The following is a 25,575-nucleotide window of genomic DNA, read 5'->3' as shown; positions in this document are numbered from 1 at the left end:
CCACGGATAGAGGAGCTTGGCAAGTTATAGTTCATGGGGTCGCAAAAGAGTTGGAAATGACCTAACGACTAAAAGACAACAATACATAAAACGTGTGTGTATAAATCTTAGTTTGGGGGACTTTTTCTCAGTATAAAAATTCATTTTAGTTCCTTGACCTGTTAGCATATATTCAACATGGTGAGTTCAGTCATGTCATATATAATCCCTTTCAGAGACACAGGAACCATAGCCAGGAAGCTTACCCCTTCCTCAAGGCTGTTCCTTTGGATGTAGAGCTGTGCTAGTTAGAGATGTGCTTGAGATATAAGAGGCTTCCCACACCATCCAGTGAAAGAGCCTTCAGATAACTGAGCAAATGTAATCTCTTTTTTTCTGTATCATTTGACTTGTGCCCCACTTGACATTTGAGCACTTCCTATGTGATGCTAAAGGGTTAACCTTTATTTTACCTCTGCCTGCCTGTCTAACCCTGCTAATTGGTGATATGGTTGTAAAGGAGCAAAGCAATCTCTGTCTAAAAGGATGGTAATAAACTTGTGCTTCGTATCTGTATCATTTAAGATGGATTTGCCTGTATTATAACCAAAAAAAACCAACTCAAAAAACCCCACCACCAGTAGAACTTTAACAGCTAGAAATTTATTTCTCTCTTGGCTGTAAGAAGTACAAGGTAGGCAGACCAGGGCTTGGTGTGTCTGTTCCACAAACATCCATGCCAAGCTTGACTCCCCACCTTGATGTTCTGTCCACCTTGGTGTGGGGTCTTTTCATCTAAGATGAATGCTTGTTCACTGATGAACTTTGACCTGGCCATTTGGCTGCCAACAAAGATGCAGACCTGGCTGGATAAATTATGTAGCAAAGGCCAGCTAGCTACTACAGTCCTAAATTAGGCCCCAATACAGCAGACCCCCTCCATCCAACCCAGTTATTACCTGCCAGTTAGCCACATTCACTTGGCTTGTTTGATGTAGGTCAGAAACAGTATAAGTTCACAGTCATTTGATGAAAAGCCCTATCCCATTTCTCCTACCCTGAACCACAACACTCAGAGCTGGGACATTGCTGGATCAGTTCTCCTATTTTGCAATAAAAGTTATCCAGTTAGCATTTAATCTTCAGTCTCTTACTGTTTTTCTCTTTAACATCATTGTGTCTACTTTCCAGTCAGCATGAAGGGGGAAAGGTCAGAAAAGATCACCTTTCTCTTTTAAGGACATTGCCCAGAAGTCACTCAACACTTCTACTTACATCTCACTGGCCAGATGTTAGTCACATGGTCATTAGTTTCAAGAGCGTCTAGGGAAACAGTCTTTTGGATAGACCTTCCAAAAAAAAAACTAGAGTTCTTGTTGCTGCAGGTTGAGAAACAACTATCAGACTTCGAAACAATACTCAGTGAAAATACTAAGAAAAAAAACAGTGACTACATAATGGCACCAAGGCTCTCAACTTATAAGAATATTATATGACAGTGAATTACTGGTTAGATGCTATTTTTCTTTTCTAAGTATCTCTGTGGTTCTATTTCCCCCCTTTTCCTAAAAGCAAAACTAATCATCCTGTCTTTTTTTCTTAAAGGACTTTCCGTGACATTTCTGAAGACCTGAAACCTTCTGTAGACTGACTTGGTTTCCAAGTGCAGTGATTTCTATAAGGAAATTCAACCTTGACTGTGAGTTCAGCTCAGCTGTGGCCTCCTGTCTGTTCAGCCGCGCCTGGCAAACAGAGCCCAGGACGAGACGCAGGAGCCTCCTGGCCTTCTGTACAGAACGCCTGGACAAGAGAGGACTGGCTGTGGGCTGCTTTGCATTTTGAAGCACAGCTTTAGAGCTCAGAAATGTGGTTTACTCACTTAAGTGTTGCTAAGATGGCTTGAAAAGTTTCAGTTTATACACTGGTATTGTGGCTTGAAATTTTCCCACTTTGGTTATGTATATTATAATACGTATTTATAACTTTTTTTTTTTAAGAGCCGTAAACTACCTGCTGTATATAGTGTGATTTTCTCCTGTTTTAAGAAATCTGTCCTTAAACTTTTCTACAACAGTCACTTTTCAATGAAGAGGGCTTTCACTTTTGAGAATGTAGTGGCTTGAGCAGGAAAAATGAGTCTTCTCCCTTCTTCCACAATGTATGGTCCTCTTATAAGAAAGATCAAATCTTCAGTGTAATGGTGGGTGGCTTATTTGAAGCTCAGTTAGTTGTATGTTGCAACCATAGGAGAAGAAAGACTGAAGCTCTTCCTCCCCCTCTCCCTCCATCCCCTATTACTCTATTGCCAAATTTCTAAACCTTGGCTGACCACACTGAAATTACTTAAGTATTAAGCTGCTATTAATGGTAACAATATGATAGAATTCATGTTGTGATTTTTTTTTTTTTTCTTTCCAAATGTTTTAAGTAAAAAAAAATCTCAGGGGCAGCAGTGTTCTGATTTGTGAAATGTCTCTGTTTTACTCTTTAGAATTTGGCCAGTTAGTTACTTACTAGGGTAAAGTTTTGTATCGGTGAGCACAGTGCCTTGCACACAGACTCTAGATGAATGCTTGTTGAATTAAATCATGACTTTTTAAATATCTCAGATATCACAATAACCAGCATACTGCTCTACCTTTTACAAAATCTTTTTGCACATATCATTTCACAGTCACTTCACATCAGCTTTCATACAGCTTCATATTATTTTGTATTTCACACAGATGGAGAAGCTAAGGTTCAGAAAAGTGACCAACTCCAAGTCATAAAGTTTAGTAAAATTTGACCTCAGATCTTTCTTACTCCACAGTCTGCCAACCTTGCTATACTCCAATGACTCTTTTAGTATCTTTTTTTTTTAATATAAATTTATTTATTTTAATTGGAGGCTAACTACTTTACAATATTCTCTTTTAGTATCTTGACACAGTTTTTCCAGTGCTTTGAGGTAGAATCATGTCCTGTTCTATTGCATAGACTACAGTTAATGACAGGGCCAGGACTAGAACCCAGCTTTTACCTTTGTGCCCTTTCCCCTTTGTAAAACAACCTTCAGCCTCTTTCTCTGTCCCCAAGGGAGTATGCAGTATGCAGGAGAGAAGATTCTTAAGTAACAAAGATTTCCTTTTTGGGAAAAACATTTAAAAGTAGAAATCCTTTTTTCTAAAACTTTATTTTCTCATTAAGAAGCATCAGTTCAGTTCAGTTCAGTCGCTCAGTTGTGTCCGACTCTTTGCGACCCCATGAATCACAGCACGCCGGGCCTCCCTGTCCATCACCAACTCCCAGAGTTCACTCAGACTCACTCAGACTCGATGACTCAGTCCATTGAGTCAGTGATGCCATCCAGCCATCTCATCCTCTGTTGTCCCTTTCTCCTCCTGCCCCCAATCCCTCCCAGCATCAGAGTCTTTTCCAATGAGTCAACTCTTCGCATGAGGTGGCCAAAGTACTGGAGTTTCAGCTTTAGCATCATTCCTTCCAAAGAAATCCCAGGGCTGATCTCCTTTAGAATGGACTGGTTGGATCTCCTTGCAGTCCAAGGGACTCTCAAGAGTCTTCTCCAACACCACAGTTCAAAAGCATCAATTCTTTGGCGCTCAGCTTTCTTCACAGTCCTGCTTTCACATCCATACATGACCACAGGAAAAACCATAGCCTTGACTAGACGGACCTTAATTACATTAAATTTATTCTGATATTACTTAAGAAAAACTTGGTCTAGAAAAGAGGCTACTGTGAGGTCTTTGTTTATACAATAAACTATATGCAGATCTCTTATATTTCCTATGAATCCTTCAACAGTTACAGTCTGATAGTCCACCAAGTGCTACATTTGGCATTAATTAACTCATTCTTTCCTTTAATCACTTGTTCAGTCATTCATTCTGTAAAGCATTGATTGAGAGTTTCCCAAACTGTGGGTTCCATGCTGGGCACTATACAGGGTGCTGTAGGGGGTAACTCATAAGAAGGCCTTCTCTTACCTTAAATCTTAGCCATATTATGTGTATTGCTAAAATTAAAAATGTTGCATTAAAAGTTTTAAGAAAGAAATCAGGTTTGTTTTTGTTAATGATGCAATGATAAGTTTACAGCTGTGATTAGCACATATTTATAAAAGGTAAATATTATGCACAATGAGTTAGTGTGCATATACAAATTATGTTCCTCCAAAGTGTTTTTAGCTCTATAAAGTGAAATGGTAAACATATAGACTTGAGGTTAATATATGGTTCTTCCTGGTCATAATTGTTAGTATGAATACTAGGTTTTTAGAGGGGGACTCTGAGCCCTAAGAGAAGAGTTTAGAGCTGTCAAAGTTGGTTCTGATGTAGTATCTCCCTGAAATATCAAGAGCAGAGGTGCCCCAGACTACTACCCAGTCGTATCAGGAAACTTGAACTGTCCCAGTGCTCCAGCAAGACGATCTCAGCATTTGACCCAGAAAGAGAACGTTTCCCTAAAAACAGATAATTGATGAAATATAAGTAGCTTCAGTAAAAACTAAGTACAGAAATCCTATCACAGTGTTCTGCATTTTATTGCTTTATTAAAGATAAGTTTGAAGGTCACACTCACTACTCAACTGTAAACTGAATGGAGGGGAAAAAAGCTCCCCACACAGTATGCGCCTCTCTTTTCTGAGAGAGAACGGGGCATAGGATTTTCAGCATAAACCCATGCCATGTAAGTCCAGCATCAGTTCCAAAATTTCTATCACACTCTGTTTCTGGAAGTGATCTCTGCCAGACTGCCTTAGATACCAGTTTTGTTTATTTTTAAGTTTGCAGGAATTCTTAACACCCATTTCCATTAAAGGTGGTTAGCTGGCAGAGTTTTCCCTTGACTTTTGAGACTGATGCAGATTGACTCTTGATACCCAAGAAGCGTTATTTAAACAAACTGAGTAGCTTTGGAAATAGCAGTTTATTCCACTTGGAGGGCTTGCAGATGAGGTTCTCTGGCTAACCTTGGTCTTAATAAGAACCCGCTGTGACCCCTCTGGACTTTCTAGTACCTCTGGTTCCACTTTGGTTGTATTCAGCGTTGCAGAATGTGTCACTACTGAGCCAGATTTACTCAGAAATTCAGGCCATGAGGGGTTAGCCTAGAGCAAAGTAATTTCAGGTGAGCTCACCAGAGCTTTCAACCTCAAGGTTTATAGGAAACTGCGGTCTCCATTAAGGGTATTACAAGATCCTTATAAAAGTATTAGAGTAGGCATTTTGCAGTAGAAATAGCCCCTGGCAACATAGTTCCAAATGTTAGTTCCAGCCAAAGACAAGTATTTTTTTGTTTTTATGTATTTCTTGTCTTTGCATATTTTGCCATCAAAATATATTCATTTCATTAACTTATGCACACATGCATGCTAAGTCACTTCAGTCATGTCTGACTGTTTGCGACCCCATGGACTGTAGCCTGCCAGCCTCCTCTGTCCATGGAATTCTCCAGGCAAGAATACTGGAGTGAGTTGCCATTTCCTCTTCCAGGGGATCTTCCTGACCCAGGGATGGAACCTGAGTATCCTGCATCTCCTGTATGGTCAGGCAGATTCTTTACTGCTAGCGCCACCTGGGAAGCCCCAAGAGTTCAGTTCAGTTCACTTCAGTCTCTCAGTTGTGTCCAACTCTTTGCGACCCCATGAATCACAGCACACCAGGCCTCCCTGTCCAGTGTTCAGTAATTATTTTTCAAAATCTCATTTTATTTGGAAATGACCTAGCTAGTCAATAAACTTTCATCACTTAGTTTAGTTACTCCAATCTGGAGAGACTATTTTAGATAGACATCCCTACTAAACTATAATTATTCTTAATAGAGTTTGTCTGAAAGCTCGTCTCATTTATATTTTTCTTTTTTAAAGTTTCTTCACTTGAGTTACTTTCCTTGTTGACAAATTTTGCTTACATTAACTTAAGATCTGCAAAAATAATAGTCATGCTATATGAAACCACTAAACAGTTAATTTTTGTGGTAGTTTAAGAGAATTATAAACCAACATGTTCTGTCTGCCTTCGGGAGTCATAGAAATTCTGTGCTAGAATAGGCCTTGTATAATTAGGTGATCCTGTCATTTAACAGAGAAGGAAACAAGTCCATAGGTTGAAGTGTCTTTTCTAACATGGCGCCCGTAGTGACAATTCGGAGTAGAGTCAGTTCTTTTTTCTCTCAGTCCACTGTTCTACTTCTCTTCCCTTTCCCTCCTAGTTGAGTTGTTGTTGTTCCGTCGCTAAGTCGTGTCTGACTCTTTGCGACCCCATGCAGCTTGCCAATTTTGGGAAAAATGTGTTCCTTATAGCAGTAGTTCCAAAGAATGTTGTTAGATGTTCTAAGTGAATGAAAGTGTATATGGAGTTGGGGGAAGGGACTCTATGGTCAGTTAAAACTGAGGAATGCTGAATTTGTTTCCTTTCTGAAGTAGGACTTCGAAGAGTTTTTAACATGCTATTATATATTGTGGATTTACAAGAGGGGACAAAGACTCTGTTTACGAGACTTATTTGACCTTAAACTATACCTTCATCCTCTTTTTTTCAGAGCATCTCAAAGGACTTGGGGTCCTTTGGGAAACATGGCTTTCAAATAAAAATTTACAGCTCTTTTAGAAGACATCTGTAATAGAATTCGAATGGCAGGCTCATCTACCATGTAAACTGTAATATATCTCAAAGTTTAGTGAAATACCAGAAAAAAACTGTATTTGCCATTCAGAGCTATACATCAAGTATAGAGATTCTTTTCCACCTATGGTGTGTAAAGTCAGTATTTGTGTTTTACTTTTGAAAGTTTTTCAAAGATCAGTTAGAGTGCAAATGCAGTGGTGATATGCTGACATGACATTTTAATAACGCTTTTGTATTGTACTTTATAGGTTTCAGACTGCTTTCATAACAGCCCTGTGAGATAGGCAGGTATCAAGTATTATCAGATCAAAGCTCAGAAAGGTTTTTTGTGATCTTTCCCTTAAGTTTATACCACAAAATGATGGAGCCAGAATTCAGTTGCAGAAATTCTGACTCCAAGTCCAGAGTTCTTTACTCCACACCTGGTTTCTTACTTTTATTCTAGCTTTATATTTTACTCTGAAAGCTGTGGTAGCAAATTTAAAACATTGTTTTGGCTTATTATCAAATACTGTTTTTAATGGCAGTGACTCAGAAAATGTAACTCCAATTGTAATTATTCCAAAGAAGACCCTTCTTTTGTGCTTTGCAGTGCCACTTGTCTAGGTGATGGGAGTATAGTTCAAGTACCATTTGATTTTGAAGCCACGATTGGATATATAGTTGTTATTGCTCATGTAACTTGTGGAAAATGTATCATCTCTGCATTCTCAGGCAAAGTAGAGATGGTTTGAAAGTAAAAAAGATTATTCAGATATAACCATGTGTCTTTATTCTCACAAATGCTGTTTCTTAGCTTTAACTTGCTTTGACAACCTACTGATGTAACATCTTTGTAAATGTAAAAATATTTATATTTTGAAATAAAATTACTAGTGTTGAATGAATCAAGTGGTAAACTTAGTCTCTGTTGAGAAATTTGATCTTCAGTGAAGTCAAACTTTAATGAATACATCTGTCCATCTCTTATGTCTTATATCTTGCCTTTCCTTTGGCACCAGTGCGTACAATGAATTTTTATGGAACATGGACAATTTACATAAGGGGAGATGTGTTTGTGAAAGCTCCAGAAAGACTGTAACCTGTAGAAGTCCTTAGGGTAGAAGCCCGTCCCTACAGGCTTGACTCCTGTCCTGGCCTACCAGTTATTAATAGTTTCAATCCCAGCGCAGTTTCCAGGAATCCTGGGGAATTCGGATTTAGGAAGAGTCACTTCTCCGGAGAAGGACAGGTAGCTTCGCTGAGCATGGATGTCCTTGCTCTGGTAAGAGGCCACATGTTCGTGGGAGGCCCTCAGGTATCCCGTGCCTCTGATTTGGCAGGAGCGAGACTTGTGCGGAACCCACTGAAGAATGATGTGGGAAACAGGGTGGGTGGAATGGGGGCAGAGGGGCGGGGCCCGGGCTGGGGGGCGGGGCTGCAAGGCGGACCCCAGGCCGGAGCGCGTGGAGGCGGGGTGGGCGGGGTCTCGGGCGGCGCGGGTGCCTTGCAGCTGCGGCGGGCAGGCAGGCAGGCTGGCTGGCGGGAGGCGGCGGGCCCGTAGCGGCGCAGTGTCCCGGCTGCGCGACGGGCTGAGTAAAGGCCATGGCCGCCTCTCCGAGCCCCGCAGGCGGTGGCGGCGCCGGGGCAGCGCACGGCTCCGGCCCATCGAGCTTCGCCTTCGACTCCGGACTCGAGATCAAAACTCGCTCGGTGGAGCAGACGCTGCTGCCGCTGGTTTCTCAGGTAAAGCGGCGCGCGCGGCCCCTGATCTTACCCCCCCCGGCCGCGGCCCGCGATGGCGGCGGTCGCTCCCGGTGGGGCCCGGGCCGGGCCGGGCGGGAGGCAGCCGCTGCCCCACATTCCGTGCCGAGACTGCGGCGTCGGCGTCTGGTTGCCTTTCTGGGGCTTGAGGACTGGCCTTCGTTGAGGCGGAGGGAGTCTGGACCATCCGAAATCCGGCTGCGGGGCGGGGAGACCTGTGCGGACCGGAGTCCGGCCGCAGGTGCGCCGCCAGGCTTCCCTACCCGAACCGCCCCGAGACTGCGACTCCGGCGGCCCCCGGCCCTGCTCCCGGGGAGCGGAGGGGACCCCCGCGGGTGCTCCGCTGGCGCTCAGGGGCCCTCCTCGCGGCCGTCACACCTTTGCATCTCCAGTCCCAACCCGGACTGTAGCCAGTCTGGCTGGCGCGTGCCTCCGAGTCCAGCGTGCTCTCTCCCCTAGGCCTTTGTCCCTTCCCCGGATCGTGTGTAAGTCTGCTCCCCAGTCGCCCATTTACCCCGGGCCACCCTTCCCCTTAACCTGCCTGCTCACTTTAATTGGCTTTTGCCCTGCCTCGGAAGGGTGAAGTGGAGGACCGCCTGATAGTTAATCCGGGTACACATCTTTTTGCCAAATCCCATTTGGGATGTATGGTTTATTGAATTTACCGGTCACAACAGAAGTCTGGAATCAGCTAATGGACGCGCTTAGCTTTAGAGAATTTTTTGTTACTGAGAGCCGACTTATACGAACCCTCGGGGCTAGAATTCCTCAGCTAGGTCTGTTATGTGCCAAGCACTGTGGGCAGTGAAAAATTCTGTGCCTTAAGGAGCTCGTTGGATGTGTGACTCACAACTCCTTTGTAACGTCTTGATGATTCACATTCATATTGCCAAGATTTTCAAGGTAGAAGGAATCTTAAAAATTATCTGACTCTGAATTTTAAAAAATTCTCTCTTACAGCATCCTTGACATCTGGTCACCAGGGCCCTGCTTAAACATGCTCAGTGGTTGGGCCTGTAGCTCGTCCATAGGATTTTCAATAATCCATCCCAGCCTGCAAATATTTGATAACAGTAGTCACACATGTCCCATATTTCTGTTATGCTGATTAAATAAACAGCCCCATTTTCTTCACCTGTGCTTATTTTAGCCTGGCTAACAGAACAGTGAATAACCTTGATGCTGTGTGTGGGCCTTCCCTTCATTGTCGGCCAGAAGCACTGACAGGTGGGATGAGTTGAGGATCAGTTAGTGATGTCTGCATTGCCCCCTCCTACAAAAGAATACCATTACCACCACCAACACAACCACAACAGAAAATGAGAAATACTGGAGTAATTTTAAGAGAGAGTTAAGAGAGTGGTATTTTATCCATTTAATAATAATCCAGATAGAATGCTTACTATGGGTGAGACCGTGTTCTATGCACTTTACACTTATTAGCCCATTTAGTTCTCATAAATCTTATAGGGGTAGACGTTTATTTTCATTATATGAAAGAGGAAGCTGAGGATAAGGGACTTGTGGGACTTTCACCCTGTAAATGTCCAACTGGGGTTTGCACCCTGACAGCCCGGCCCCAGAGTCTTAGCTACACCGTATTGTATTTGTTGTCTCTAGAGATTAGAACCAGTGTTCTTGCCTGGAGAATCCCAGGGACGGGGGAGCCTGGTGGGCTGCCATCTATGGGGTCGCACAGAGTCGGACACAACTAAAGCGACTTAGCAGCAGCAGCAGCAACAGCAGAGATTAGAAGACGTGATGAGGTCAGCTAGTAGTAGGTCCAGATAAGAGAGTCACAATGGCAAAACAAGGTTGTTGTAATCTGGGGAAATGGTAACATTTCACACTATCACTGCTAAAAATGTATCCTACAAGTTCTGCATTGTGTAATTCAGGGGTAAGAGAGGGTGGAGAGAGTAGGAGAGTGGAGAAGGAAATGTGCATTGGCTGCTGAGAGTTAACTAGAGGTCAGTGCTAACTGGGGAAAATATGGGCTTTTTTTTTTTTGTTTTTCCTTCCCTGTTAAAAGCTAATTCAGGGCCATAGCTGAGGTTCTGCATCCCATATATTATGTGTCCACAGCTATATCTTTAGCATTATTATAACTGATGATTAACTGTGAAAGTGAAAGTCGCTCAGTAGTGTCTGACTCTTTGCGACCCCATGGACTATACAATCCATGGAATTCTCCAGGCCATAATACTGGAGTGGGTCGCCTTTCCCTTCTCCAGGGGATCTTCTTGAGCCAGGAATCAAACTGGAATCTCCTGCATTGCAGGCGGAACTCAACAACAACAAAAAGTTAAATCTTGCTTAAAATCAAGAAATATCTATAGCATGGGCAAAACACTCACAAAGCAGAAGTGTGGAATGTGATTTAGAATGATTTTTATGTTTTAGTGAGTATTAGTGGATTCGAGTGAAGCTCTCTAGAAAACTCATGTCCAGGAGTCTCATCTTTCTAAGGATGCTGCATAATATTATTCAACTCATGTTTTACCACCGTATCCATTAGACTAGTTTAAGGTTTTTAGGCAAGCATTTGTTGTAAGCTTTCTAGTTACTACTCTTCGAGGGGCTTGTGGGAGATAGGACAGGTACAGAATAGCACGTGGCAAGTGTCAGATGAACATCATCAATAGTAAATGCTCTAAGAGCTCAGAGCAGGTGTGGATGAGTCAGCAGCGATACCCTAGAGGAGATAGGGTCTGAGGTGAGCAAGTAGGGCTATTCTTGTACAGTTTAGTCAGTTTTAAGCAGTTTCTACTCAGATCATTTAACCTCTTCTGGCTCTAAGTAAAAAGTTCTGGACTACTGGTCTTTTTCTAGGAATGTGAAGTTACATCAATATTAGACAAATGTACCTGTATAATTTTCCTCATCACATATTAGAAAAGATACTGTTCTTTTCAGTGGATGCAGGAAAAAAAGTGAAAGTGAAGTCGCTCTGTCATGTCCGACTCTTTGGGACCCTGTGGATTGTAGCCCGCCAGGCTCCTCTGTCCATGGAATTCTCCAGGCAAGAATACTGGAGTGGGTTGCCATTTCCTTCTCCAGGGGATCTTCCTGACCCAGGGATTGAACCTGGGTCTCCTGCATTGCAGTCAGACTCTTTACCCTTTGAGCCACCAGGGAAGTATTCGGTTAAATTCAACTCCTCATCGTGATAAAGAGCGCATAACAAACTAGTAATAGAAGTTGTTGTTCAGTCACTCAGTCGTGTCCAACTTGTGATCCCATGAACTGCAGCATGCCAGGCTTCTCTGTCCTTCACCATTTCCTGGAGCTTGCTCAAACTATGTCCATTGAGTCGGTGATGCCATCCAACCGTCTCATCCTCTGTTGTCCGCTTCTCCTCCTGCCTTTAATCTTTCCCAGCATCAGGGTCTTTTCTAAGGAGTTAGCTCTTCGCATCAGGTGCCAAAGTAATGTAGCTTCAGCATCAGTCCTTCCAATGAATATTCAGGGTTGATTTCCTTTAGGATTGACTGGTTTGATCTTGTAGTCCAAGGGACTCTAGAGTTTTCTCCAGCATCACAGCTCAAAAGCATCAATTCTTCCGCGTTTAGCCTTCCTTAGGGTCCAACTCTCATGTCCATATATGACTACTGGAAAAACCATAGCTTTGACTAGATGGATCTTTGTTGGCAATGTCTCTGCTTTTTAAAAAGCAATGTCTCTGCTTTTTAATATACTGTCTAGGTTTGTAATAGCTTTTCTTCCAAGGAGCAAGCGTCTTTTAATTTCATGGCTGCAGTCACCATCTGTAGCGATTTTGGAGCCCAAGAATATAAAGTCTATCACTATTTCCATTGTTTCTCCATCTATTTAACGTCATAGCAACAAGTCAAATTTAAAATAAACATTTCCTTAGAGAAATGGAGTCTACAAATAAATTTTAAAAATTTAGAGGTTTAGTAAGTTCACTCAGTGTAAGAGTTTAAGTCAGTTGCACTTTGCTCTGCATTAATAACAGAAAAGTAGTCCTAAAAAATGATACCAGTTATAAATCAACTCATACTCCATTAAAAATTTGTTTAAATTTTTAAATACCAGTTAGAATAAAAATGAAAGCAAAATATGTGTATATATGTGTCTAGTAAAAGAGTTGCTAAGCTTTGTGGGGAATTTTATGAGAAGGCCAAAGTGGAGCTAAATAAATGGGAAAGAAGTACCATGTTCTTGGCTAGATTGACTTGATGTCATGGGCATATCAATTTTCCCTGTGCCAAGTCGCTTCAGTCATGTCAGACTCTTTGCAAACTCATGGACTGTAGCCCATCCAGCTCCTCTGTCCATAGGATTTCTCAGGTAAGAATATTGGAGTGGGTTGCCATTTCCTCCTCCAGGGGATCTTCCTGACCCAGAGATTGAACCTGAGTCTCCCTCATTGCAGGCAGATTCTTTACTATCTCAGCCAGCAGGGAAGCTCCCAATTTTCCCTATTGATATGTAAATTTAATGTGATTCCAATGAACATTTCATTGGAATTTTTTTAGTAGAATTTGATAAAAGTAATACTAAAATTTATATGAAAGAATATCAGAATACCAAGAATATCAGAAGAGAAACAAGGTGGGTGGAGTTGCTCTACCAGATTTCAAGTCTTATAAAGCTAGAGTAATTAAGACAATGTGGGTTTAACAGAAATGGACAAAGAGCCTAGTGAAACGGAATAGAGAACTTAGGAACAATCACACATATATGGAAACTTGATAATTCACAGAATGGGCACTTCTTGTCAGTAGGAAAAGGAAGAATTTTTTTAAAAATGAGGATAATTGGTTATCTAAATAGAAACACATGATATTGCATCTCTGTCTCACAGTATATACAGAAACAGTTCCAAATGGATTAAAAATATCAATATGGAAGTAAAAACTTACTTTTAGGCAAAAAAAATTGGGCAATATTTTCCCCACCTCGGTGGGAAAGAATTCTTAATAGACCGAAAGTGAAGATTAATATATTTGCTCCATTAAAATGAAGAATCTTTGTTCGTCAGAATTGAAAGGATAAGCCATAAAGCAAGAGAATATGATTGCAACAGAAATAACCACCAAATGATTGTAGCACCCAAAATAAATAAAGGACTCCAATGAATCAAAAATAAGATTACCCATTAAAAATTGGTAAAATAAATAGTCATGTTGTAGAAGAGGAAACAGATGGCTAACACATATGTGAAAAGATGCTCAACTTTATTAGAAACCAGTGAAGTACAAGTTAAAACCACAGTGAGCACAAGCATTGGAATGGGGAGCTAATGGAAATGTCAGCAGTACAACCATTTTGGAAAACAATTTGATGTAATATATTAAAGTTGACAGTGGGTATTACCTACGCCCAGTAATTTCGCTCTTAAATCCACACCCCAGGAGAAAATCCTGCACGTGTGTTAGAGACATAGTTTGGAATGTTGATAGTCAGTTTGCTTCTAATGGCTCTAAACTGAAAACTACCCAAACGTCTTTTAGCAGCAAAGCTGTTTAAATGAAGAGTGCTAGGTTCATAAAATGAGACACTGCTGCAGCGGTGAAATGAATGAACCACGGCTGTAATTATCAGTCTGGATGAATCTCAAATGTTAAGGAGAGAAAATTAAAAGGTTCAAAGCAGGCACAACAAAACCATGTATCATTTAAGGATATAACATAGGTGCAATTGTTATAATAAGGGGAGAATGAGCACAAAATTAGGACAGTGGTTTCTTTTGGCTGGTGAGGGGGTGATCTGGAAAGTGAGGGACCCATAGGGCACCTGGATTTTCAGAGGTGCTGGTAGTGCTTTCTGAAGGTTGGTGGTAGGTGTGTTTTGCCTTCCTGTCATTTCTTTAAATGATACAAATATCTGTTATATACACTCATTTGTTGTATGTTTTGTAATTCAGACAGTTTTTTTACATGCCCTGGGCTAAGTCCCAAGCACAGTTCCTGCAGAGCGGCACCCACCTTCTTTAATAATCACTTTATTCTTCCTGTCAAAACTCCCACTCCCAGTCTTACAATGCTTTTATCCAAGGAAGGGAAGAGGGAAATCTGCCACACAGCCCCACCCTAGCCTGGAATGTTATTCTACCACCCACCAGTCTTTTCCTGTCTTTGATAGATTTACTGTACTCACCATTACACAGAGGCTTGAAGTCTCTAGGGTAGCTCCCCTGTCTTCTCGCTTCTCACTGCACTGTCCTGGAAGCTTTCAGGATCGATGGTCTCACCAAGTTGGAGATGCACTGAGTCCATATGGGGAGCTCTGCTGATCTGTGTATGTGAATATTGGTGTTTTTAATGCAAAGGTAAAACACAGAAATGGTGTATAAAGTGAGTGAAAGAGCCCCCTTTTCTCCTTTTAAAGACCTCAGCGTGATTCAGCGTGCTTTCTTCTATATTGGTTTCTATAGCAGATTAGTCAATTTTTATATGTAGTGATTTTGATTGTTTACTAGTGAGTTAAGCCCAGAGATGAACTTCTCTGTCCTGGGCTGACTCCCTTGTTTTTCAGGTCTCAAGGAATTAAGACTTTGTTCTGTTTTCTGGCCTACTGCCAGGCTTGTTTTTTTTTTTTCCTTCCTGGATCTTCACCTCTTTTCTTATCTTCCCACAAAATAAACTAAGATAATCCATTTCAATCAAGAGATTAGTGTCAGTTATTCTAGAAAATAAGATAGCATCACAAACATGAGGAAAGAACAGAGATTCTAGAAATGTAAATTGGGTAACATCTAATCATTATGTGGAAGTGTTAGTGACTCAGTCATGTCTGACTCTGTGACCCCATGGACTGTAGCCCACCAGGCTCCTCTGTCCATGGAGTTCTCCAGGCAAGATTACTGGAGTGGGTACCATTCCCTTCTCCAGGAGATCTTTCTGACCCTGGGATCCAACCCAGGTGTCCTGCATTGCAGGCAGTTTCCGGGTGGCTCACATGGTAAAGAATCTGCCTGCAACGCAGGAGACCCGGGTTGGATCCCTGAGTTGGGAAACTCCCCTGGAGGGGCATGGCTAACCACTCCAGCATTCTTGCCTCAAGTGTCCCATGGACAGAGGAGCTTGATGGGCTACAGTCCATGGGGTCGAAAAGTGTCAGACAGGACTGAAGTGACTTAGCATGCAGTCATTATGTAATGTTTACTAAACACCAGACACTCTTGTAAGCGTTTATTTACCATGTGGGTCTCTCCTCCATGATTTGGTAGCTGGTTTTCTTCCACAGTGATTGATCCCAGAGAGAGAGAGAGAAATGTAAGTCACAATGTGTATTAATACTTACTCTCAGAGGCACATCCTTGCTTCTACTTTATTCTATTGGTTAGAGGTGGGTCACTAATTTCATCTCACTTAAGAGGAGAGAAATGAAGCTTGAAAGGAGAAATATTGAAGAACCGGAGCACACATTTTAAAACCACTAACCACAATCCTCAAAAATTGTTCAGTGACTTTCTGTCATGCACAGAGTCAAATACAAACTCTTTATTGCAATTCACAGCCTTGCAATAAAGGCTGGTCCCTGCCTACCTGTTGGATATTGGTTTTACACTTGTCCTCTTGCCCACTATTCTTTACCCACTTCTGGCCTTACTTTATTCTTTGGAAAAAAAAAGAACAGTCTCATACTGAAGGATACCCCTTCTTTTCTTCCCTTATTTTTCTTAAACAGTTATTTCTTCTCCCTGCAACACTTTATCGCCTGATGTTTACTGGCCTCTCTACTTGATATCATTTAGATAACAGTTTAAATATCACTTCTTCGTAGAAGGAAGGTCAACTAATCTCAGGTAGCTACACGGATACTTTCTGTCACATTGTCTTATTTTAACGTTTTGCATAGCATTTACGTTAGTTTCTTTAACCCATTTGTGTGATTATTGTGTCTCCCCTCACTCCACTAGAATGTAAGCTCCATGAGATTGTGGGCGTTTCCTTTCTTGTTCATTGCTGTTTCATCACTGTCTAGGATTTTATTTGGCAAATGATAGGTGTTCAACAAATACATTGTGTACAATTGAATTATTGTTACCTGGTTAGACTGTAAACAGAATGAGGGCAGGATTGTGTTTGTCCTGCTCAGTGATGTATCCTCAGGATCTGGACTCTAGAACATTTTCAAAATTTGAAAAACAGTATGAGAGATGAGGAAATTTAGAGAGATTTTTAAGTAAATTTCCCTAGGTCATTTAGCTAGGAATGGCAGAGCCAAGAAACATACACAGGCCTTTCTGACTTAAAACTATTAATACCATAACACACAAAGTGCTTGCCACATAGTAGCTGATCAGAGAGCAAGCCTCTTCCTCTTACTTCTCTGTTCTGACCTTTGTTAATGTGTTAGAGAAATCATTTCAGAGTTATACGCAGTGGACGTGTACCATTTGGGATTTACATTTTTCATGTAACATTCTTTAAATATTTTTATATGTCAGTATAGTTCATGTACTAATTTTCCTGGACATTTTGAAGATTTATATTTGTTTCAAACAGCTGAACTTTTCACCTTTTATATTTTATTTCAGGGCCTGGAGTCAAGTGTTAAAGCTCTTGGTATTTTATTTACTTTGAGTCTACAACAAACCTTGGCGAACTATAAAACATAGATTACATTGGTCCTTCTCAAGTGTCTGGTTGTTTCCGTAGCGTCTGTGGTTCACATAGCGTTTTGTACAGCCTACACACTGCTAGGCAGCAGAGTGCAGCGCCTGGCGAACAACATGCTGTCTCTACTCTCACAGCAGCCCGAGTCACGGTCGAAGAATCTAGACCTGACGTGCTTTGGTTTCCTGTGGATTCTTTGAATGTAAGAATCCACCCTCTTCTACTTTTCTCCTGTCTTTATGATTTGTTGATCTGTCTGGAGGGTTTACAGAAATGTGTGCCCTGATAACCCCCTCAGGTAAATCTGGAGTTGTTAGTAAAGGAAACGTTGACCTCAGGAGAGATGCAAGGTGTTTGCTGCTTGTCTCTGGGTTGAAGCATTAAAGCTGTCAATTAATTGAGTTTATTAGGCTAGTGTAGTATGCTGGGCTTAATTTTCTTGGTCTTTGTGATATCGCTTTAAAAAAAAGTACTGAGATAAACTTTAAGCAGTTTGCTTTTATCTTTTACTTTTAGATCACCACACTTATTAATCATAAAGATAATACCAAAAAGTCTGATAAAACTCGGCAAGCAATTCAGCGTGTAGGACAAGCCGTCAACTTGGCAGTTGGAAGATTTGTTAAAGTGGGGGAAGCTATAGCCAATGAAAACTGGGACTTGAAAGAAGAAATAAATATTGCCTGTATTGAAGCTAAACAAGCAGGTATGTTGAAGCCTGTTTATACCAATTTTATTGCTTTGGATATCATGACAAATGATTGTGTCGTGTTGAGTAAAGATGTGTACTGCCTTTTAATCTGTTAGTACAGATGTGTAGGTCATTAAAGCCCTGGATTAGCTTCCAGGAATATTGAATGTCTCTTGGATCAAGTCCTGAGTCTGCGTCGTGGACTGTCCTCACTGGGCAGGGCAGAAGCCCACGTGGACTGTCCTCACCGGGCGGGGCAGAAGCCCACTGCCCGTATGTACGTGTGCACTCAGTCACATCCAGCTCTTTGCAGACCCGTGGACTGTAGCCCACCAGGTTCCTCTGTCTGTGGAATTTTCCAGGAAGAATACTGGAGTGGGTTGCCTACTCCAGGGGATCTTCCCGATCCAGGGATCAAACCCACATCCCTTGTGTCTCCTGCATTGGCAAGTGGTTTCTTTACCACCCTTGCCATCAGCCATTGAGCGTGAGAGGTGTAGAGAATGTGAGGCATAGACTCTGCCATCAAGGAGCATGGTAGCCTATTTACCACTATATGGAAAATGGAAAATAAAAGTAAGCACCTTCCTGTGTCTACAGGAGACAAATCTGATTTCAGATTTCCTGATGTCTCAGAAGTCTCTATAACTGGTGGCATAGAAGCTTGGGAGAACTGGGGAGTTTTGCTGCATACAAATAGTTTTGTTGAGTATCATTTGTCCACTTATTCTTTACATAAATATTTACTGAGTGCTGGCCATATGCCAGGCGTTCTTCTAGACCAAAGGGACATAGCTACATAGAAGCCAAGAAAACCTGTCTTTGTGGAGCTTGTGTCCTAGAGAGGGAGACACACACAAATGAACAAATAGATAAGTGCCCAGTGGCAGGCAGTGATAGTTACGGAAAAGATAATAAGGCAGCATAAGGAATCAAGACTGCCGGGAGAAATATCAGTAACCTCAGATACGCAGATGACACCACCCTTACGGCAGAAAGTGAAGAGGAACTAAAGTGAAAGAGGAGAGTGAAAAAGCTGGCTTAAAGCTCAACATTCAGAAAACTAAGATCATGGCATCCGGTCCCATCACTTCATGGCAAATAGACGGGGAAACAGTGGAAACAGTGTCAGACTTTATTTTTTCGGGCTCCGAAATCACTGCAGATGGTGATTGTAGCCATTAAATTTAAAGACACTCCTTGGAAGGAAAGTTGTGACCAACCTAGATAGCATATTGAAAAGCAGAGATATTACTTTGCCAACAAAGGTCTGTCTAGTCAAGGCTATGGTTTTTCCAGTGGTCATGTACGGATGTGAGAGTTGGACTGTGAAGAAAGCTCAGCGCCAAAGAATTGATGCTTTTGAACTGTGGTATTGCAGAAGACTCTTGAGAGTCCCTTGGACTGCAAGGAGATCCAACCAGTCCATCCTAAAGGAGATCAGTCCTGGGTGTTCATTGGAAGGACTGATGCTGAAGCTGAAACTCCAGTACTTTGGCCACCTTATGCAAAGAGTTAACTCATTTGAAAAGACCCTGATGCTGGGAGGGATTGGGGGCAGGAGGAGAAGTGGACGACAGAGGATGAGATGACTGGATGGCATCACTGACTCAATGGATATGAGTTTGAGTGAATTCTGGGAGTCAGTGATGGACAGGGAGGCCTGGCATGCTGTGATTCATGGGGTTGCAAAGTGTCAGGCATGACTGAGCGACTGAACTGAACTGAAGGGTTAGGAGACCAAAGAAAGTTTCTTTTAGGAAGACCAGCAGGGTTTCTCAGTTGTGATGCTGTTTTAGGCTGGATAATTATTTGTTGGTAATTATTTGTTGGGGTTGGGGGCTGCCCTGTGCATTGTAGAATCCCCAGCCACTACCTATTGGATGTCAGAAAATCCCTTCTTCAGCCATTGAGGCAACCAAAAATGTCTCAACATTCCCAAATGTCCTTTGAGGGATCAAAATGGCCCTGAATTGAGAACTACTGAAACAGGGTGAGAGGAAATCTCTCTAAGGGAGTAACATAGGAGCAGAGACAGCACTGAAATGAGGACCCCAGCTATATTAGTATCTGGGGGAAGGACTTTCCTAACCAGGAGTAGAGTGAGAACAGGTATGACTTTCTAGGCAAAGATAGGTACTTTGGACTGTTTTCTCAGCATCTTGGGGCTAGTGGAAGGTTTGGTGCAGGGTAGTGACACAAATTCATTTATAGTTTTAAAGGATCCCTGGTGGCTTCTGTACAGAGAATAGATTTTAGGAGTTATGAGAGTGAAGCCAGAGACCAGTTAGGAGGCTGTGATAGATGATGGTGACTTAGGCCCAGTGATAGCATTTGAGGTGGTGCAAAGCAGTTGCATTTGGTTATGTTGGAAAGGTGGAGCTGGTAGGTTTTGCTGATAGTTTGGATGTGGGATGTGCTGCGATCCATGGGAAGAGGGGTCATGGACAACTCCAAGTTTGGCGGGTAGATGATGGCACTATTAATTGAGGTGGGTCCATTCTGAAAGAGATCAGCCCTGGGATTTCTTTGGAAGGAATGATGCTAAAGCTGAAACTCCAGTACTTTGGCCACCTGATGCGAAGAGTTGACTCATTGGAAAAGACTCTGATGCTGGGAGGGATTGGGGGCAGGAGGAGAAGGGGACGACAGAGGATGAGATGGCTGGATGGCATCACCGACTCGATGGACGTGAGTCTGAGTGAACTCCGGGAGTTGGTGATGGACAGGGAGGCCTGGCGTGCTGCGATTCATGGGGTCGCAAAGAGTCAGACACAACTGAGCGACTGAACTCTGAGGGAGAAGCAGGTATATTTGGAGTGTCATTGTGGGGGAACGAAGTGGGTGACATAAGGGCAAGTAATGTGAAGGGGCCAGCCAGATGATACATGCCCGAATGGTACATGAATGGCTTCAGGTACTGTTCTGTACTTGATAGATTGAGGATTTGGGGCCAGATGAAAGACAGTAGTTTTATGTTAGAAATCTTTCTGGTTGCATGGGGGAAATGAACAAATGAGGGATGATTGAGAGAGGGTTGAGACTAAAGGCAGAGAGATTAATATGGAGTTGATAACGCTTTTCTGTTGTACCAGGCTGAATCAAGACAGTGTCTTAGGGGTATAAAAAGCAGAAAAAGTACACTAAATAGTCACTAGGTGATTAAATGATAGAATTTGGTTATTGATTAAAGCAAAGGGAGGATTCTGAGTTTGGGTTTCTAGTCACTCACTAGGATATGTCAATAGAATAGGAATGAGATGGCCTTAGTCTATTCATAATTTATGTTTTGCCTCATATTAAGAGAGATTTAAGGAAATTTCCTTGAGGTCCAGTGGGTAGGACTCATGCTTTCACTGCCATGGCCCAGGATCAATCCTTGATTGGGGAACTATGATCCTGAAAGCTGTGAGGTTTAGCCAAAAAAAAAAAGAGATGTAAACGAGTTACAATTAAATATATGATTAATAAACCCATTAAAATAGGAGATGTATATAAGTGTACTAGAAATGAATTGGCCAACATTGTTACTCCAATTAAACATGAAATTTGTCTTTCTGCTTCCTGAAAAGCTAGACAAAAAATGTGGGAAAGAAATGGTTATTTAATTCTCATTGTTTGTCGGAAGGAAACAAACCAGCTCGTCAAGAGGAGAGAGGCTTTTTTCCAGGAACTAAATTGTATGGGCACTTACACAACAGACATTATTACATAATGCAATGGACAGTTCTTCACATTATTGTTTCTTAAGTGAATCCTTAATTAAAGCAAGAGTAAGGATTTTTAAATGAAACGGCAGTCCGAGTCCTCACCTTATTGGCTTCCTAGCATGCCACTGTGCTCTAAGTGTTGGAGGAATGAGGACGTGCACACCTACCCCAGCTCCAGCAGACTGTGCAGCCCTGAAAGTCCTGTAAGCCGAGGAGCTCCGTGCAGGCATATTTGGGAAGCTGTCTGGTGTCATGGTCTCCACATGTTCTCTCTTACGTGCAGTGTCCTTTTCCTTCTTGAGAACTGCCTCTTAAAGTCACTCAGATAAAAGGATGAGAATGGTCATTTGAGGAACATAGTCTCAGTTTTCTCGTCTATAAAATGGGGATATTGTTAGTGTTTATAGAAGTGTTTTGATATAATGCATGTGTGCATTTGACACATAGAAAGTGCTCAGTAAATATTGGTTGTCATTGTAATTATTAGTGTTAACTTTTCTTGTGTTGAGCTTATGCATTATAGTTTTGCTTTTTTCTAGTTTGGGGTATAATCGACATACAGCATTACACTAGTGTCAGGTATTCAATGTAATGATTTTTTCTTGTAGAGACCTTAAGATTTACTCTGTAACACCTTTCAAATATGCAATACAATATTATTAACTATGGATGCTAGTCTGTACATTTATATACCCATGTCTTATTTATTTTATAGCTAGAAGTTTATACCTTTTGACTCCACCCATTTCATCAACCCCCACCCCTCCCCCCACTGTTTTTACTTTTTACTTGGCTTCTAGTCAAGCTTTACATTTTCTATGGGTGCTCAATAAGTATTTGTAGTTGACTGACTTCAGAGTTTTTGCTTTAAGACAAAACACTAACACATCTAACAAGTTAAAAAAAGTGACAACCATGAATCTATGGGGCAACTTTGTGCCTTTTCCAAGGAACTAATTTCAGAGTAGTCAATACTTGGAACAACTCTATATAATGTTAAGGAAGCATTTAACTTTGTTGGTACAGCTAACCAAATGTTACCATCTTGCAAACTTCAGGCTGAATGCCTGAGGTTTAGTCAGAAAAAGGAAGGTTAAAAGATGCTATAATGCGCAAGCTCGTATATTTGATGATTGAGAACTGCTGGAAAAAGGAAAATTTTCCAGGGGTGCAGAGAAAACATTTTTATACTACTTGCTATTGCGAAGTGATACTGTCCCTCCAACTCCTTTTTCTGTACATTCAAGTTTAATTCTAGCCTTTCTTTTCTCTTTATATTTTGCTGTATAATCTTTGTTTTGGTTACCTATTGAGGTGTAACATATTAACCCAAACTTAGCAACTTAAAGCCACAAACATCTCTTCCCTCACTAGTTTCTGAGGGTCAGAAATCAAGGAGTAGCTTAACTAGCTGGTTCTGGGTCTGTGTCTCTCATGAGATTGCACGCAGGGTGTTGGCTGGACCTGCAGTTGTCTGAGCATTTGGCTGGACTGCAGGATCTGCTTTCAAGCTCCGCCTCCTGATGATTGGCAGGCTTCACATTTTTGCCAGCTGTTGACCAGAGGGCGCAGTTTCGCCCCATATGTACCTGTCTGTGGTAGTGGCTACATACAGCATGGTAACAGCTTTCCTCAGATGGGGAGAGAAACCAAGATATCAACCTCATCGTCTTTAACAACATGACCTTGGCAATGACATACAATCACTTCTGCCATGCCAACCCTGGTACGACGAGGTAACACAAGGATTTAAATATCAGGAGGTGGGGACCATTGGGAGCCACCTTGGAGACTGGCTACCCCAGATTTCATCTGTTAGTGGAACTCCAGCTGTGGTCCTGATATGTAACCATTCCTTATGTAGTGGCTTATCTTTTGGGTTTTCCTGTGTCGTATCAGGTTCCTATTGTCTGAAACTAGATTTATCATCTCCCTTCCCATGCCCTACTGACTTTTTTAAGCGACTTGGGTTTACAACCTTGAAGCCATTTTTTTCACTTTTCCTTTCCGTCTTATCAGTTGTTAAGGTCCTGATTTTGTATTTTCTTAACTCAGTGTCTCTCAAATCGTTTTTTTTTTTTATATTCCTATGGCTGTCATCCTGGTAAGATCCTTACCACTTCACATCCACAATTAAGATAGCTGCGTGATTAGTAGCCTGGCTCTGAATCTCTCCTTTCCAGTCCATTTTATATGCTTCTATCTAATCTTCCTGAATCCTGACTTCATTACATCATACCTTGTGATATATCTGTTAAAATTCAGGTAATTTTTCTCGAGGTCCTTAACCTCTTGGGAGTATGTAATAGTATTGACAGGAGGGCTTATATGAGAAAAATTGATCCATTATGGACTCAGATTTATTTAGGACTTGAAAAATGATCTTGAACATTACAAGATGATGAAAAGCTTATTAAAAAAAATCTATTTAATTAAAAAGTAAGGTTTGAGAAACTACAGTTTGATTTGGGGGGATAAGAAATATTTGAATTGTTTTATTGATGGATAATTGCTACTACAGAAATTAAAATATTTTCATAGCAATAGTGAAGAAGAGACTTTTTCTAGAGGTGGGGAGTTGGTTTGATAGAATGGCTTATGCTGGGCATCATGAAAAGTGTATATTCAGACAGCACGCCTGAGGGCCAGCCTGGGACATGAGTTCTTAGGAGGAACAGTTTTGTTTTGCCACCAGAGCCCAGGCTGACCAGCAGATGAATTCGCTTATTGTTTCCCTCTGTCTACTGAGGGCTGATTTTTCTAGTTCCCCTTGTCACTGAGGATGCCTCCCGTTTGGTGCCCAAAACTTTGTCTTCTCTCCCTGGTTGTCTGGAAAAACCCTCGCCCCTTTAGATTGTGAAGACAGGCAGTGACGCCTTCTCCCCTGTAACCACCAAGCCCCCAATGTCTATTCCCTCAGTTCAGTTCAGTTTAGTCGCTCAGTCGTGTCCAACTCTTTGTGACCCCATGAACCACAGCATGTTGGGCCTCCCTGTCCATCACCAACTCCTGAAGTTTGCGCAAACTCATGTCCATTGAGTCGGTGATGCCATCCAACCACCTCTGTCCCCTCCCCCCTGGGCAAACCCTGGGCAGCTGTTTACTGCTCCGCTTTTAGGTTCTTTGGTTATTGGCTCTCGGGATCGCTCTCACTTAGTCTTTTAGAACAGGCTTTGGGGATCATGTAGTTTGCATACCACTGGAAACAAAAGTTATGATATTTTTCAAACTCGCTGAAGGCAACAGTTTTTCACAGTTCTTAGGAGTGTGCCATTGTTATGCCTTTAGGGATCCTTGTATGATAATCTTTGGGCTCATCAAGGAGCTATTTCTTATTCCTGAAGTCGAGTTTCTACCCGCTGAGCACATTACCTTAAAGTCTGGATTTTAATTTGTGTATCTTATTCCCAGTTTAATTTCCCCCCTCCCCCACCCCACCACCACCTTTCTTCTTAGGAGAAACAATCGCAGCACTTACAGATGTGAGCAGCCTGAATCGCCCAGAATCAGATGGCCAGATCACAATTTTTACAGATAAAACAGGAGTCATAAAGGCTGCAAGATTACTGCTTTCTTCAGTGACAAGAGTGTTGCTACTGGCAGACCGAGTAGTCATTAAGCAAATAATAAGATCGAGAAATAAGGTACTTACCTTTCTGATGTTTCTACTTGTATCTTTCAGGGCTGTTCAGAAAGTTGTTTTTTAAGTTCATTGCAAGTAATTTGGCAATGTTTGTCTATTTTGTTTATTATTCTAATTGTCTACAGTTTAAAAGTGGTGTTTCATCTATACCTATAATTCCTAAATGTGTGCACTGGACCTAAATTTTTGGTTACAAATAACATTTCTTCTCAGAAAGCCATTATCTGCTTGTTGAGGTTTATTGGTGAAAACTTTTGATTTGGGATAAAAACAAATTTGGGATAAAAAGTCAAGTACCATGACAATGTATGTAGTGGAAACCTACCTGATGAAAATACTGAATTCCTCGGTACCTCCCCCCACCAAGGCAGATAGAACAATTTTTATGCTTAAGAAAATGCTTGGGTGGGAGGGAGGCTTAAGAGGGAGGGGTTATTTATATACTTATAGCTGATTCATGTTGTTGTACAGCAGAAACTAACACAACATTGTAAAGCAATTATCCTCCAATTAAAAAAGAAAAAGCTCAGTCACCTGAAACCACAATTATGCACATTATAAAATTGCTGTATGCAGAGTTTCTAAA

The 25,575-nt window shown here is 41.6% G+C and overlaps 2 protein-coding genes across 3 annotated transcripts in view; both read left to right on the top strand.

Annotated features, from left to right (window-relative positions):
• Positions 1-7,498, top strand: part of TMEM245 (transmembrane protein 245) — an 83,683-nt gene extending 76,185 nt beyond the window's left edge. Inside the window, exon 18 of the mRNA XM_027550456.1 lies at positions 1,585-7,498. Coding sequence (XP_027406257.1) covers positions 1,585-1,630 — 46 coding nt within the window. The 3' untranslated portion in view covers positions 1,631-7,498. The remainder of the gene's footprint in view (positions 1-1,584) is intronic.
• Positions 7,499-8,095: 597 nt separating this feature from the next.
• Positions 8,096-25,575, top strand: part of CTNNAL1 (catenin alpha like 1) — a 56,639-nt gene continuing 39,159 nt past the window's right edge. The window contains exons 1-3 of one of the 2 annotated variants that reach the window (XM_027550457.1): positions 8,096-8,336; positions 17,462-17,651; positions 24,803-24,990. In XM_027550457.1, coding sequence (XP_027406258.1) covers positions 8,196-8,336; positions 17,462-17,651; positions 24,803-24,990 — 519 coding nt within the window. In that variant the 5' untranslated portion in view covers positions 8,096-8,195. The remainder of the gene's footprint in view (positions 8,337-17,461; positions 17,652-24,802; positions 24,991-25,575) is intronic. The other variant, XM_027550458.1, reaches the window with a different exon arrangement.

This window comes from Bos indicus x Bos taurus, chromosome 8 (assembly GCF_003369695.1).
Source record: "Bos indicus x Bos taurus breed Angus x Brahman F1 hybrid chromosome 8, Bos_hybrid_MaternalHap_v2.0, whole genome shotgun sequence".
NCBI lineage: Eukaryota > Metazoa > Chordata > Mammalia > Artiodactyla > Bovidae > Bos > Bos indicus x Bos taurus.
Note: the sequence above shows the minus strand (reverse complement) of the source record. Positions and strands in the feature narration are given on the sequence as shown.